This window comes from Poromitra crassiceps, assembly GCF_964638095.1.
Source record: "Poromitra crassiceps genome assembly, chromosome: 3".
NCBI classification, from domain to species: Eukaryota; Metazoa; Chordata; class Actinopteri; order Beryciformes; family Melamphaidae; genus Poromitra; species Poromitra crassiceps.
The window spans coordinates 21,704,948-21,720,840 of NC_139625.1; the positions used below are offsets into that span (position 1 = coordinate 21,704,948).

Sequence of the window (15,893 nt, forward strand, 5' to 3'; positions counted from 1 at the left end):
GGTCGCCTGGTTGCTACATGACGCACGTGGTCATGTAGCTGAATCGCTTGGTTTGACCAAGTAAAACTATTTTTATAAGCGTTTTGTTTGACTCTGATGAAGATGCTGTGTGCAGCACCTATTCAATCTTTTCCAGTGAATCGTGTGCTCCAGTATCCTCTTTGGCTCCGTCTGTTGCTTCGTCTGTTGCTAGTGTTGGTCTGTTCTCCGTTTTGTAAATAGTGGCCAGCAGAGTGTAGAGAGGTCATAATGACCTCTTGGGATGATTGGGTCCTATTTTTGAGACGGTTGAGGATGGCCGGGTCACTGTAGCGGACATGTCAAGCAGCAGAATTTGGGCTGGCTGGAGCAAAAATGGCACTGTTTTGACTCTCATGTGTGTAAAAGTTTTACCTCTGATTTTAGACTTACGGTTGACAAAAAAATTTTTTTGCACCAGTAACGACTTTACTTTGAATGAGTGTAGTAGATTGTCCCTTCAATGTTTAAGGTTTGACATGTAAGGAGCTGGATTAGTGAGTTTAAAGCAGTTGTTATCTACTGGAAATTCTATTAAGCTGACTGTTTCTCTTCTCTCGCTCACAATTTCTATTACTTTTCCACTGCCTATTGCTTATTATCATGGATAGGACGAGAGGTTGAAATTCAATATATCACACCAAAACAAATGTGACAATATGTAGAGTGGGGCAGAAAAATGAATCTTGATCTGCATTTTGTTCTGCTGTAGTCATCGCAAACGGGACAGCTTGTCCATCACAATTTCACAAAGTGTCCATCTAAATGACATCATTTATACTTTGTAATGACATTTTTAAATTGTTGTTTACATTCTAGCAAGCCAATGCCTTTGATAGAAAGAGCTTCTTTTTTTATCTTTTTTTTTTTTTTAGATTTCGACCCCCTTCCCCCCCAGCCCCCCACTTTCTCCCCAATTGTACTTAGCCAATTCCCCCTGCTGTCTTGGTTGTTGCTCCACCCCCTCTGCTGATCTGTGGAGAGTTGTAGAATAGCACATGCTTCCTCCGACCCATGTGCAGTCACCAGCTGCTTCTTTTCACCTGACAGTGAGGAGTTTCACTGGCAGGACATGGCGTGTGGTGGGAGGATCACACTATTTCCCCCAGTTCCCCTCCCCCCGAACAGGCGTCCTGACCCATCAGAGGAGGCGCTAGTGCTGCGACCAGAACAGATACCCTTAATCCGGCTTCCCACATGCAGACACGGCCAATTGTGCCTGTATGGATGCGCAACCAACCCGGGGGCTCGAACCTGCGACCCTCGTGTTGATAAGCAGGGAATCTACTGCTGCACTACCCGGATGCCCAGTACTGAGTGTTCCTAAATTGCAAAGTGTTTGAGATGCAGGCAGCGAAAGCAAGACCAACGTCCTTTGTAAAGCACCCTCTACTGTCATCTCAATGTATTCTGACAGTATGGCTGCGGGCCGGCCAATTCCCATATGGGTTCACCCCAATGTCCGAGCGCTGTGACCCCTTTGTGGACATGCAAATATATCCAAAAAGAATCTGCCTGCGTGTGTGTGTGTGTGTGTGTGTGTGTGTGTGTGTGTGTGTGTGTGTGTGTGTGTGCGCGCGCACCTCTGACTGTCAAAGAGGGTGCAAATGGGGCAAATACTGTACTTTTCAAAAGTATACTGCCATGGAGTAAGCAACCACACACATGCACACGCGCGCACACGCACGCACGCACGCACGCGCACACACACACACACACACACACACACACACACACACACACACACACACACACACACACACACACAAGGACGAACAAACTGACAAGTCCCCTCTGGTGGCAGGACACAAGGAGTTGGAGCTCCCTCTAGGGGTGAGAGCAGACACACTGTAACTGGCTGGACTCCATCCCACTCACTTCACAGCAAGTCAGCTCTTTTGAGAAAAGTCCTAAACCGGTTTCATTTGCTACCAAATAAATAAGTATACACATTTAAATATGGAATTGCTGTGTTGAATAGACCAAATCAGCGGGGATGTTGACATTTACTTCCGGTTACCCCTGGGTTCCACACATCATAATGGCGGTGAACGGCACAAACTGACGTGTTGAAGACAAAAACAGACAAAGAAGACAAAAATGGTTCGTTCGTGTTGTGTTGTTGTTTAATATCATTCATAACAACACTTTCACTAACGTTAGTGGAGACCAGACTAGCTAATTTACCTGTTGGACGAGACCAGAGTAGACTTGAAGCTAAATTAAATTAACGTGGCGTCAGTAGCTCTGTCTGTAACGTTAACGAGTCTGCAAAAAAACAGCGAGTTTGACAGTTGTAAACAAACGTTATTAGCTAGCTAACACTACATAAAACAAACACAGAAGAAAGGCTAGATACGTCGGACAAGCATGTTTACCAACCGTTTGAACATTTAAATTGAAAGCAGTCGGCCGAAAACAACGAGAGGGTTTGACAGCATTTATTTGACAACACGCAAATTTAAACCTGCCGCCTTCCCAAAGTGGTACGCGGAAGTAATGTTGTTTACATGGTGACGTCACGGTGATTTGGTCTATATCTGTTAAAATAATATCACCCAATCCCTGGAGAGCTGACAAATTACTCGGATGTTGGATGAGAAGGGGAATACAGTACCACCCAAATTAAGAATCCACCTCACTCTTTTGACCTATGCGATGTGAATATCTCTGTCAGAACCAGAATCAAGACTCCATTTAAATCACAGAAATGTATTAGTGTCAAGCAGAGATCAAGGACATTGTTATTTGAATCATATAGTACAATTTAATGACAAGTATTGCCTGCTTCTCAATGACATTGCAGTCACCCGTGTAAAATACACTACAGTATAAAAAGCTGAATTATAATGTTTAATTGCATAGCGTTGTCAGTAATGCCTTGTAGCTTAGTTTGAATATAGCTGTGCTTATATACAGATCTGCGTGGGTGCAGGGATAACCAATTTCCAGTTGCATCTGTAATATTGAGTGGGTGGGAGAGTGGCTTTTAGGTGGGTGACACATTTTTTAGTCTCACGCGGGTGAGCAGGGCGGGTATCTCGCTTATTTTATAGTCCTGCCTGTGCATGTGCGTACTGCGTAGCCACTATGCAGGTCTTCGTGTGTGTGTGTGTGTGTGTGTGTGTGTGTGTGTGTGTGTGTGTGTAAGGAGGGTACTTTAGTAGGGTAGTGTGTGCATGTGTGAGAGGGAGCATAGCTTATTCACAGTCCTCGCCGGGTGATGGGGGAGTCCTCTTCATGGCCCTCAGTTGCTTCAGTTCAGCCATCACTCTTTTCCCCATCTGGTTAACCTCAGACTCCCTCTGTTGCCTGTGGAGGACAGATCTCAGCTTGACCCACAGGAATAATATATAGGAACAAAAAACCCAGCATTATAAGGTGGGGGTGGTTGTGATGATCATAAAGCATAAACCAAAAACCAATTGTACTTTCAGGGGGGGGGGGGGACTTCAATTGATTTTTTCCCCTTAAAGGACATATAGTGACTGATAATAACTTGAAATGTCCAAAGTGTCACAAAATGTCAGTTTAAATTAGTTGAAAATGTACACAAACCTGTTAATAAACTCCCAAATAATGTAATAAAATCACATTACTATATCTAAATCAGGGGTGTTAAACATGCGGCCCGGGGGCCAGATCCGGCCCCCCCAAAGGGTCCAATCCGGCCCAAAAGATGACTTTGCAAAGTGTGAAAATTGCACTGCGAAGTCCTTCAATCCAATGTGATGCACTTGTGAAGGCTAAGAGGTGCCAGGTTTCAGGAGCAAGTTAAATATTAAGTCACCTATTCATGTTATCTGTATTAATCACTAAATGGTCAGCTATTTTCATTACCTTTGCTTGAATATAGGGGATTGCACAGTTGCCATCTATTGTAATCAGGGGCAGTGATAAATACAGAGGAGGGTAAACTATCCAAGGTGAGTATTTACCCACCTTGTTTGCCCTCATTGATTGCTACAGTTGATCTGAAAATAGGTGAGTAAACGATCTGCCTCATTTCAATGGTGTAGGTAAATTGCGTTTTACCCTCCACTACACCCATGATTGTAATGCACAGTACAGACAGTAGATAATGTGCTTGATGGTAGCTGAGATAACCCTACGTGAGAACATGTTCTTAAATGTACCTGTAGTTCTTTACACTAAAAGAAACAGGAAAATGTGGAGGTTTTGACATTTATAACTTATTATTATTATTATTATTAATTATTGATTTTCATTGTCTGGCCCACGTGACACCAAATTGGGTCGCATGTTGGCCCGTGGACTAAATGTGTTTGACACCCCTGATCTAAATGATCATGTGATAACAGTGACAGACAATGCAACCAAAGAGATTGTGATAGCTTTGGTTGTTGTTTTGGTTGACTGTATAATAAATATGGACGTGGCTACTGTGATGTCACCCATTGGTTTGTGGACTCACATTTTGAAGCCTTGAGTTTGCAATTTTCACCGTCACCATCTTGGTTATTTGGTGGCAGGAGTAACATCAGTTTGGATGAGAAGAGCCGCAGCACCTTCGGCTATTGGGACGCGATCGGCGAGCTGTGCGATCACTAGACAGGCGACCTGTGAATCACACACTAAAACCTAGTCTTTTCTATTGTTTATTTGACTCTAAATGGGACCATAATTTACAAAATGAACATCAGGCTGTATTGAAGAAGACTTGAAACTAGCGATTGAGACCATAACCGCATTAGGAAAGTGTTTACTGAGGTCATACAGTACATCAAGTGAGAAGTAAGGTCATTTTCCCATTGACCTCCATGCAATCTGACTTCTTTTTGGAGCCAGTGGAGTCACCTCCTGCTTGCTATTAGGAAGAATGCAGGTTTAAGTTACTTTCATCTTGGCCTCACTTTTCAGGACTGGAGGTCACCCCTAGGTTGTAATGCAATATTATTGCAATTATCCCGGAATTTATTACATTATCAACAAAACAAAAAACACAAACAACAATACATTTATGGGCGTCATTGTAAAAGAGGCCTCATGCTGACTATCCTGAAAAAATAAAGGTGATAATAATAATATTAATAATTCACTTCCCATTCTGAACAGCACATCTCTATGCAGGGAATTTATTATGCAAAGTAAGCATGTCATTGTGCCTTGTTACACACAACACACAAACAGTAAACTTGAACTCTTCCTTACACACCAAGCATCCCGCCCTGTGCGATTAAGTCGCATGTCAATAATATTCTATATCAGTGAATACCAATGGTGAAGTTTCGCTGAGCGTTATTGCGGTGTTTATTTTTTCGGACCAAGGCCGATTTTTCAGAAATTCGCTTCCGACGTGTACACATCTGTTGCTGTGATTGACAGGTGTGTCCAAATTCGCATCGCAATTTCGTGCCGTATATTTGCATCGCTCTTGGTGCGTAACAGCCTTTAGTCTCTACTCGATAGTGAATCTATTAGTAAACCTCATCTTAGAAACATGCAAATTTAATTATCATGCTGCTAGTGTTGTCTCCCTCCATCGTGAACCCAAATAATTTGCATCAAAATCCAGAAGGGCACAGCTTCATTCTCAACCTTAATTGAGTCCTTATTTAAATGTGTTGTTGTTGTGCTCACCTGGCGGTCATGCCTGTGTTGATGTTGCTGTTGTTGGAGAGGAGGCCTTCCCCAGACAGGAACTCTGCTCTGATCATCTCTGGTGTCAGTTGGAATCCTGACTCTTCAGACCTGCACGCTCGTACGCACGCACACACGCACGCACGCACGCACGCACACACACACACACACACACACACACACACACACACACACACACACACACACACACACACACACACACACACACACACACACACAGAGCGTGAGGGCAGTGACTTTTCAAACCTAAATACAAAAGAAGCACTTGAACTGCTGGATGTACCGCCATAATCACCAATTAAACTAAGAGATGCATTCATTTGAAACCATTTCTATTTCAACATACCTGCATGTCTATACACACACTGCTGGTATTCATATGAACTCTGTATCTTATAGCACTGACTTATCGTACAGTAGTTTCCCATTAATATGCTAATTTACGCCACAAAGTGCTCCAAACTCTAATCGGATCATCTAGTCTATAGGGGGAACCTCTGGTGCAAGAATGGCGTTTCTATCATGACTTGTTCCTGAGTTATTGTGCTCACAACAATTTCCCTAACCCCTAACCCCTAACCCCTAACCCCTAACCCCTAACCCCTAAAAGCTTCTAATACAAAGATACTGCGGGAATGCATTGTGTGCTTACGGTTTGTCCACAAGTCCTGCCAGATCATCGGGAAGGCTGGTGAGAGGAGGAGGAGCCGTGAGTGGAAGTATATCTGTGCTGTAGTCCACAGACCTAGGACACACACACACACACACACACACACGCACACACACACAACAGACAACACACACACACACACTGCTTTGTGCCCCGCAGAACCAGACCAAGCAATAAAGATAGTGCTTCTATCTCTCATCCATCTTGGTTGGATGGAAGGATCGCCCTAACCTTGCGAGGCAGCTGGATTCCTGTAAGATCATGAGATCACAATCACATGACAAATGCATCTGGCCACACTCCCTGTTTGGTTTGAATCTGAACCACCAGTGGTTCGCACCAATCAGCCAGTGTCCAGACGAGAGGCCGCTACGGGCGGGCTTTGGTGTGATGCCAACGAGAGAGAGACAGACGTGATGGACAGATGGTTCATCCAATCGCCTGCCGGGTATTTTTTTGAAAGTGCCTACCCTTTGAAACGGTTTCCTGAGCTACTCGTTACCATCTGGCAGTGTCAGGTTAGGATTGCCGAGGGTTGTTTGAAATGTCGGTTTGAACAGGGATGAAGTACTCCTATCCTGAGTGAAGGTTGACACCACTTAAGGGCAAACTAGGCCTGGATAGAATTAAAACACTGACAAGCAGAAAGTTTTCAATTCAGGAGGGATGCTATGGACTCAGCACATGAATGTCAGGTTGTTTGAGAGCTATAGAATAATATACTAGGAGTCAATACATAATGCTAAATGAGCCTGTGATCACTGCGTTCGGTCACACAGATAGAAAATGGTCTTTATACCTGGAAGGTATAAGGTTTGAGGTTGTTCATTGTTACCATTTTTCAGTGTGTTGGGAGCTGAGAATCCTTTCTCTCTGACAAACACACACACGCGCGCGCTTCTCTCCCTCTCTCGCGGTCTAGCTCACGCTCACTGACTTTCTCTGCTACAGCCGCCTGAAATAGATCAGACTGTTTGCGTCTGCGAGACGACCAGACGCTGGCATTGTGGATGTTGGAAGGACAGTCTGGAATTTAAAAAAAAAGAAGACCTTGTCTAGTCTACGATCTATCAGTGTGAGAAAGAGAAGAGAGATGGATGATGAAGCAGCACAGGGAAGTTGAGGAGAAACAGGAGCTGGAGAGGAAGGTGAGGAGAGGGAGAGAGAGAGAGAGAGAGAGAGAGAGAGAGAGAGAGAGAGAGAGAGAGAGAGAGAGAGAGAGAGAGAGAGAGAGAGAGAGAGAGAGAGAGAGAGAGAGAGAGAGAGAGAGAGAGAGAGAGAGAGAGAGAGAGATGTCAAATCTCTCTGAAAAGGCAACAGTCGCTTGATTAACTTTGCCACTTCAACGCATCACACTAGGCAAACCAGAATGCTCTGTGACAGGGTGAAGTGTTCAGCGCGACACAAATAGACCAGGATAGCCGCGCGCTGTGTTCTCGATACAATACATCCAAATATAATAATTTATTCAATGTCCACTAAGGCTACACATTGAATAAGTCATGATTTCTGGGTGTAAGTGAAGGGAGCACGAAGGTCTCGTCTCCTCCATATGGCCTAGATACAGCTGGTGTGATGTAGTGCTAGAGGTACTGTGGGTAAACACTTCAGCTCTTTCTTGACCTAAAAAAGGCACTATAGACAGGAATGGTTCAACCTCCCGGACACCCCCTTTACATATTATACAGTATGTATATTATAAAAATATACATCCTAATGAGTCATTTCGTTTAATTCCCGGGTCTTAGAATTGTACTTTTTCTCAAAAAAAAATTGGAAAAAAATCTGCCAATGAGCTACTTTCCAATGCTGTGTCCCCTGTTTGGGGAATTTCCATGAAACAAGAGACAATGAAATACCTTAGATGCCTTGAAATAAGGTAGAACACTCCAATCCTACATGAAAAATACTGGAAACATAGATTTTGCTTCGTTCATGGTGATTATGGTGATTCCAGGTATCAAAACCTGAAGGAGAAACATAGTCGATCATCAATATTTTCTTTAGGGATTTACAAAGGAAAGAGGGGCTGAGATGAACATGGTTATAACCTCTACAACTACTGCACACAAAGAGAACAGGCCTACAGCCATCTTGGATCTTTCTCAAGATCTCATGGGACACAAAGTAAACTCAACTCTCGACATGAAAGCTAACTGGGAATCAGAAACAGATAGGCTACTACTATATCCGCCAACAAAAAGGAGTTCTACTGGGAAAAGTAGACAATTGTATACAGCAACCTGGCAGTTGTTTGCGGTGATCATTCTGAACACTTGGACAGGATGTGGGCTGTATACACATATTTTGGAACGGTCTGAAGACGTATGCTTTGTTACGACAATGTGAGGTGCTGAATGGAGTCCCGGGTTATGAAATACGTACCCAGGAGTTGTGCGTACTAGTGCTGTATCCTGGTACGACAGAGCGAAATATCTTGTCAAGGTATTACTTGAAGAGTAAGAATAAGGAAATCAAATGGATACCCCTCTCAAAGTGGGGTCCGGGGACCCCCAGGGCGTCCATGAGGGGTCACATGGGGTCCCCAACAAAAATGGGAACAATCTCTTTTCACTATAATTCCATCCATAATCCATATGTAACACAATGACGGAATGTATGACTATTTTGGTCATGGATTTCATACACTTTCTATAATAAAACATCTAAAAGCAAAACTCATCAGATGGGGACGCTGGGACAAAATCTGATAAAATGGGGGTCCATGGTCTAATATGTGTCCTATACTAAAGATGTTCATTTAGCCTAGTTGTATATATTATTTAGAATGTTTCATCTATAAAGGCCAGTTAGGCAATGTTTGTACCTGTTTCGACTGCTGGTTCTGCAGTCTTCATCAGACTAACTAATATGTGTCCGTTTAGGGGTCCTTGACATGAAAAAGTTTGAGACCCAACCACTGGGATAGATAACTGTATGCTACAGTATATGCAATATACATTGATCTATTCTATGCTATAGAGAAATATATATCTAAATCTGTTAGAGCTAACAATGTAGAGATGAAATAAAGTGTAATAATAACAACAACACTAATGAGACAAGTAATACTGTTGCTACTATGATTACTACTAACACTACTAAGCGCCACTACTATTAAGGAAAATAACACAATACGATTATTAAGATCTAATCATATATATGGAGCCTGTGTCTTATGAGACTTTCCAATAAATCCTAAGCAATAATGGAGCTGGGCACCTCACAGCACACAATCAAAGCTTGAGGTGTTGATCCCCTATTCCCTTTTCAAGATGAGATTTCATCTCTTGGGCCTGTGCCTCCAGGCACAGCCTTACGAGTAGATTAATAACACAGTGCAGCGTTTTCTCTACAGACATCCAGTAATGACGGTCCGCACTGTGCGAGAAAAACTAATAATGGTAAAGATGATTCATCCAATCTTTAGTGACCACAAATAATTACTAGATACTGGAACGTTTGCAATTGATTGGCCCTCATGTCAATCATTCTATAACCACCTGCATGGTAAATAAATTGCTGATGTCTGAACCGTAAGCCATTGTGCTGCTGTGGATTATAGACTGCATACAGATGGAATCACAGCGCCGTCTGAGAAAAACACCTCCGCCTCCCACATCTTCTTACCAGAGGGTGTTGCTGCCCATGCTTTCATAAGCAACATTGTTTACACTGCTCCATTCCTCCAGTATATCTCAGCTCTATATCAAGAGGTCCAAGGTCAATGACTGTCTAACAGGATGTGCTTGTAAAAGATGTCTGAAATGTGCAGTTTGCTACAGAGTAAATAGCCTCAGAACATATCAGTTATGTTACTTGTCGTACACACGCCACACCTGTCATTTTATATACCACATGAAAAATGCTACTTTTAACCCTGATGGTGGAAGTCAGTAGTGTTCTAATGGTTAGAAGAGAGACTTGTGACCAGAGGGTTATCGGTTCAAATTCTTCGAGCGGCTGGGAAAATGTGCATGACGGGGGAAGTGAAGGAGACCCACTCTCCCCTCTCTAAACAAGCGCTATCTCACTTGTTATCGGCTGCTCCATTTGGAGCTTCTCAGCGGCCAACTGCACGAGATCGGGCTTTCAGTTGGGAGCTTGCAGGTGAATAGAACCTTTTAAGTCCTGGGCAGTTGTAGTCAATAACATTGTGTTATTTCTGATTTATCTTGCCTGATTCAACAAAAAAGAAAAAAAGAAAAATGGCACTCGTACTGCTTGAGAGTGCACTTTTTCATTAAAAGACCCAACCCTAGCATAACTTACATCAGGTTGATTCTTCTATCTACTGTATCACTCTTGGGAAGTAACACATTACTCAGTAACGTGTTATTGTAATTTTATTACTTTCCCCAGTAATGAGTAGGGGATTACAATTTCCAAAACAGTATGTAATTATATTAGTTAGCGCGATTAGTTTTTTGTCCTAGGTAGGCAAATAAATAACAAGTATGCAGTTATGGGGGGGGGGGGGGGGGGGGAGGGAGCGAAAGTAATATGTAACGAGTAATGTAACTAACTACTTTAGGTGGTTATATCGGCCATTACATCCCTGACTATAATGTGTATGCATGTGTGTTTAGGTGTAAGAGAGTGTGAGTGTGTGTGTGTGTGTGTGTGTGTGTGTGTGTGTGTGTGTGTGTGTGTGTGTGTGTGTGTGTGTGTGTGTGTGTGTGTGTGTGTGTGTGTGTGTGCTTAGGTGTAAGAGTGTGTGTCAAAGGCTATTAACCTCACAGCTCTCATGATAAGGCGGCTCTGCTGGAGCGCAGCTATTACACACAAGCCTCAATTTGACTTGCCAGAGTACGGGTTCGAATCCCATTGTAGGTTTTAGCCTACCTGCGCGGGGCCCACTCGCTAGTGAGAGTGGGTTCGTTGTCCAGAGAGTTCAAGGTGACCGAATCAAAATTCTTCCAGGTCATGACTCCTTTGATGACTTCCTGTTGTTGGTCAGGGGGAAAAGACACCATATCGGCATCAGGAACTGGTTTCGCAGAATTACCTTGAGTTGTGACTTAATCAATAGCATAATCAATAACCAAAACACTGAAGCATGCCTTTTTTGGATAGAATGACAGTTTTCTGCAGAAAAATACTTCCAACCTGGAAAGTCTCACAAACAAAATCACCTTGCGGTCCAGAAACTTCTTCTGAGTGTTTGGGGTCTTGATGCCATGCACCTTGCGTTCAGGGATGGTATACCTGCATAGGTAACACACTCTTAAATTCCTACTGAGTATGGTTAGGGGATTATTCACTGAACTGAACTGAGAGAGGATTTTACCCCAAATCAATGAGATTATTTCCAAATCACCTTCACCTTCAAACACTGACATTCTGAGGCATTACTTAGTTACTTATTTAGTGCTATCAAACTTCAACACAGAACGTGAGAAAATCTTCATATATTCATATACTAATTATAATATACAATTTTCATATACAGTAACTTAAATTGTCTTCTTCATAATCAGGAAGAACCAAATGAATGTGCAATGGAATGTTATTTTTCAGAGTAATGATCAATGAAAATCGAGGCCGTTGTTATTACCTGGGCAGAGGGCAGAGGTGGAACTCCAAATCGCTCTCCAGATATTTAGGAGTTGGCTTGTAGGTCTGCAGACCTGGAGCTGGGTTCTAGAACACAGTGTGGTGGGGAAAACCCAGAAACATGGGTTTATAATATACTAGTTCAATTATACTGCCCACACTGAAATGCAAAGTGTATTGTGGGGAAATGACATTTACTTTGGATAAATAAAGACAAAAACAAAGGGAACGCCTTACAAAGATCCTGAGTGGGTTGGCTGGAACAGGTGTGAGCAGAGCTTCTGGGGCGGTGAAGGTTAGGCAGGCAGGCTCCTTCACGTCCATCCCCTCCTCTTCCTCCTCATGCTGTCTTTCCTCCCCAGCTTGGGACCCCACCGGGCCAGGAGACGCTCCAGGAGACGGGGCTTGGAACACCTTGGGGAACAGCTCGTCCTGAAGGGGGACAACACAGTGAGATAAATCAAGGAAGATATGCATATAGAGGGATGGATGGAGATAGAATGGATATATCGGTATATACTGTATATCAGGGTTGGGCAGCTGGCGGTTAGACCACCAAAATCTGTTTTTATTTTACTGTACAACCCAGACCATGGCGCTAATCGCGTTAGTATTTTCCATCCACATAGTTTCACAGTAGCGAGGATTTTTTGTGTGGCCCTCTATCATCAAAGTTGCCCATCCCTGATATACTGTAAATCAGAGGAGGTTTTTCCAGTGAGGCATAGGAGGATGGTCCTCCTCTATTAGATTGGGGATTTTATATAAAAAAAATATATATAAAAAAAATATATTTTTTATTTTTATTTTTATATTTTTCATTTTTCATATTTTTTTTTATAATAAAATATCAATCAAATGTGTTTTTTCTTATGTGCAGACGCTCATTTTTTCATTCATTATATAGCTCCATGCAGACGAGTCACTCTGGCCCTGGTCCCAGCATGGGGGAGGGGATTAAAAAAACACCCGCCCTGTGGGCTTGATTTATTTGGTAATTTATCTAATGAAAAAATAAGATTGGTTGAAAAAGACTTGCAATTCACAGAAAACAGTGAGAGTGATGTGTTTTCCAACGAATCAGATTGAGGAGGAGGGGAGCTCTCCCTTAGCCCGTGAAACCAGGTGAAACCCTAATTGGTTGTTGTTTGATTGATAGATTGCTTGACATTGATTGACATTCTGTATTGTCCAATGCTGAATACGTCTGAAAATCGGCAACGTTGTTCCACTGGCTGGTCTGTGGTCACGCTGAATCAAGGAGGTGAAATCCACTGCTTGACCTGACAGGAAGGATTTACTGAGACAGTAGCAGCATATCATATTTCCCTCTTATTTTTATTTACTTTTTTATCAATCAGTAAGTGTTCACAAGCCAGACAGTCGTTGATATTGGATTACTACCAAAACGAGTTTCGAGTTGCGGGGAGACTTGAGCTGCGCGATACGGGCTTTTTGCAATGTCAGAAAACTGGAATATTTGCAACGTCTCGACTGCAGCGTTTCCCCTACAGACAGCACGGATATTCAAGTAAGTCAATTGATTTCAAGTTATCCGAACCTTCTATTAAATTCGGTGTGGAAATGGTTCACCGAGCAGCGCTATTTTTGTCGTATTGAAGTTTCATCCTGTAATTTCTTATACTAAAACCCGCGAACTTTAGATTCACACATTTTTTAACTGAATTTGGCCTGTAAATCGATAGCTGACAGCGGGCTCAATTTTAAAGCTTGAGTGGTGATCTTTATATCATATAAAAGTAGAAGAAATAAGGAATCGATTGGGATGAAGCATGTCAACCTAGGATGTCGGGAAGGGGGGGTAAATAACGCTCCAAAGTTGATAACTAAATGAGTAGTGCAGCACTGTTCACAGGAAGACACACTCTCGTTCCAGATGCAATTAAGTGTAATTTAACGCTATTTGACAACAGTTTCGGCCATAGACTTTGTCAAGTATCATACAAACAGTGCAAGACAGCCATTATAAAGACAGGTTAGCTGATTGAATGGACAACACCTGTCTTGTGAAAGCACACCTGAGTGTGAGACATCATAGGATGAATCAAAACATTGATGTCACAGGTAGGCTGTATACCATAATATATCATGAATCTATGTGAATAAATAGATTTATATAAATAGTAATCACAGCCTAATGCATAGAGATAAATCCTGAAACCTTCTCGCAACAGTTCTAGCCTAAGCCAGTGGTTTTCAAAGTGGGGTCCCCAGCAAAAAGGGGGGATAATCTATTTTCACTATAATTCCATGCCATCCATAAGTAACACAATCTAAGATAGTGTAGAAGTGAGTCACTAGGCTAATTATAACCATAACAGCACAAATAATTGACAAAAATCTCGAAATAAATATACAGTATTTACTCTGAGAAATGAAATAATGAGAAAAGGAACAATTATTGATGGTTAAAACTGAATAATGACATCACAACAGTCTAATCCTAATGCTAATTTAAAATGAGATTTGGGCGTTTTGGGCAAAAACTGCTTGTGGGTGAGAGTATCAGCAGCAGAGCACACGTCATATTTTCCCTGGGACCGCCTCAGGTGCCAGGTGCTGTTCCGTCCTGTAGTCCTCTCACTGGGTGCTAATGCAATGCTCCTCACTGGGTGGAAAGCTAAGAGGCTTGACAGCATGGGAAACATGGCAAATACACACACACACATGCGCGCGCGCGCGCACACGTGAAAAAAAAAGCCCAAATTTCATTCATTCATTCATTCATTCATTCATTCATTCATTCATTCATTCATTCATTCCTTTACTTAGCTGTCAATTTCTCAACCACAGACAGTGGATATGGAAAAAGACCTTTGGTCGCCGCACTAGCTTCCTCCCCTGGTTCCAAGCTCACCAGCCACCACTGCTGTAAATAGTAATGAATGAGCGAACAAATAATGTAAAGTAGGCAGTATAAGGAGGAGCACCCCTTTCTTTTTCAATGAGCTTGAACTCTTCTACAAAGACGAGAAGAATGACGAATTAACCAGAAATTACATAAATTATTAAATCCAGATGGGCTAAGTTGATAAAGAAATAAGTAGCCTTTTTGGTTTTTACCTCGACTTTGCTGGTTATTATATGCAACTGGCCTTTTTCACAGCAGCCATTTTGTGTCTAAAAGGCAGGAAGTAACACAGGTGTAACCAGAACATAATTAGGGTTTCCAACGTCCAATCCATCTAGGTGTTCCAGTGCTGGGGCCCTAATTAATGATTTGCTTGCACCTGTGTTTACTCTGCCTTTAGACACAAAATGGCGACTGTGAAAAAGGCCCATTGAATGTGAACATGACTGATTTAATGGGACTTTATCCCAGGCATCAAGCAATAAAAACCAGCATATTTGAAACTCTATATAGACTTTCCATATCCACTGTCTGTGGTTGAGAAATTGACAGCTAAGTAAAGGAATGAATGAATGAATGAATGAATGAATGAATGAATGAATGAATGAATGAATGAATGAATTAATTAATTAATACCTGATTATAATGTCCACTAAATCTCTATTCTATTGGTGCGGTGTGGTATTACCGGTGCTCCAGTGCGAAGCGGTCTGGCCAAGCTATTGGGGATATAGGTGTTAAATGCCTCCCAGGCCGACACAGGCTGGTAGCCCATCAGCTTATAGTGCTGCGGAACCTAGAGTACCAAAACAATAACAATATGTGATCGGGTTATAATGGTAAAATATATAATATAATAATAACATAATATAATAATAACATAATAATATCATATAATAATAACATGAGAGAGGGCGCAGAGGAAGCTCATTCATCCACATAGAAACCACTCAGAAATGCATTGACATACACTGAAATAGGAGACCACGTCTTGCTCAAAACAAAACACATCAATGCAATACATACATGGTTACATTTTCTACTCATTATGGCCATTATGTAGATCGGCTGATTTCTTTTCTCCAACTCCCCCCCCCGATTTTTTATCCCATTCTTATCCCCCGTTAGTGCTCATTTTAATTTATTTATCCTGGT

The 15,893-nt window shown here is 42.2% G+C and overlaps 1 protein-coding gene across 1 annotated transcript in view; it reads right to left on the reverse strand.

The window, feature by feature from the left end:
* Positions 1-3,218: 3,218 nt before the first annotated feature.
* Positions 3,219-15,893, reverse strand: part of cfap221 (cilia and flagella associated protein 221) — a gene marked incomplete at both ends in the record, with an annotated part of 41,930 nt that continues 29,255 nt past the window's right edge. Inside the window, 8 exons of the mRNA XM_083632946.1 lie at positions 3,219-3,330; positions 5,620-5,730; positions 6,293-6,385; positions 11,156-11,256; positions 11,446-11,518; positions 11,868-11,953; positions 12,104-12,298; positions 15,427-15,534. Of these exons, the coding sequence (XP_083489072.1) occupies positions 3,219-3,330; positions 5,620-5,730; positions 6,293-6,385; positions 11,156-11,256; positions 11,446-11,518; positions 11,868-11,953; positions 12,104-12,298; positions 15,427-15,534 (879 nt within the window). The remainder of the gene's footprint in view (positions 3,331-5,619; positions 5,731-6,292; positions 6,386-11,155; positions 11,257-11,445; positions 11,519-11,867; positions 11,954-12,103; positions 12,299-15,426; positions 15,535-15,893) is intronic.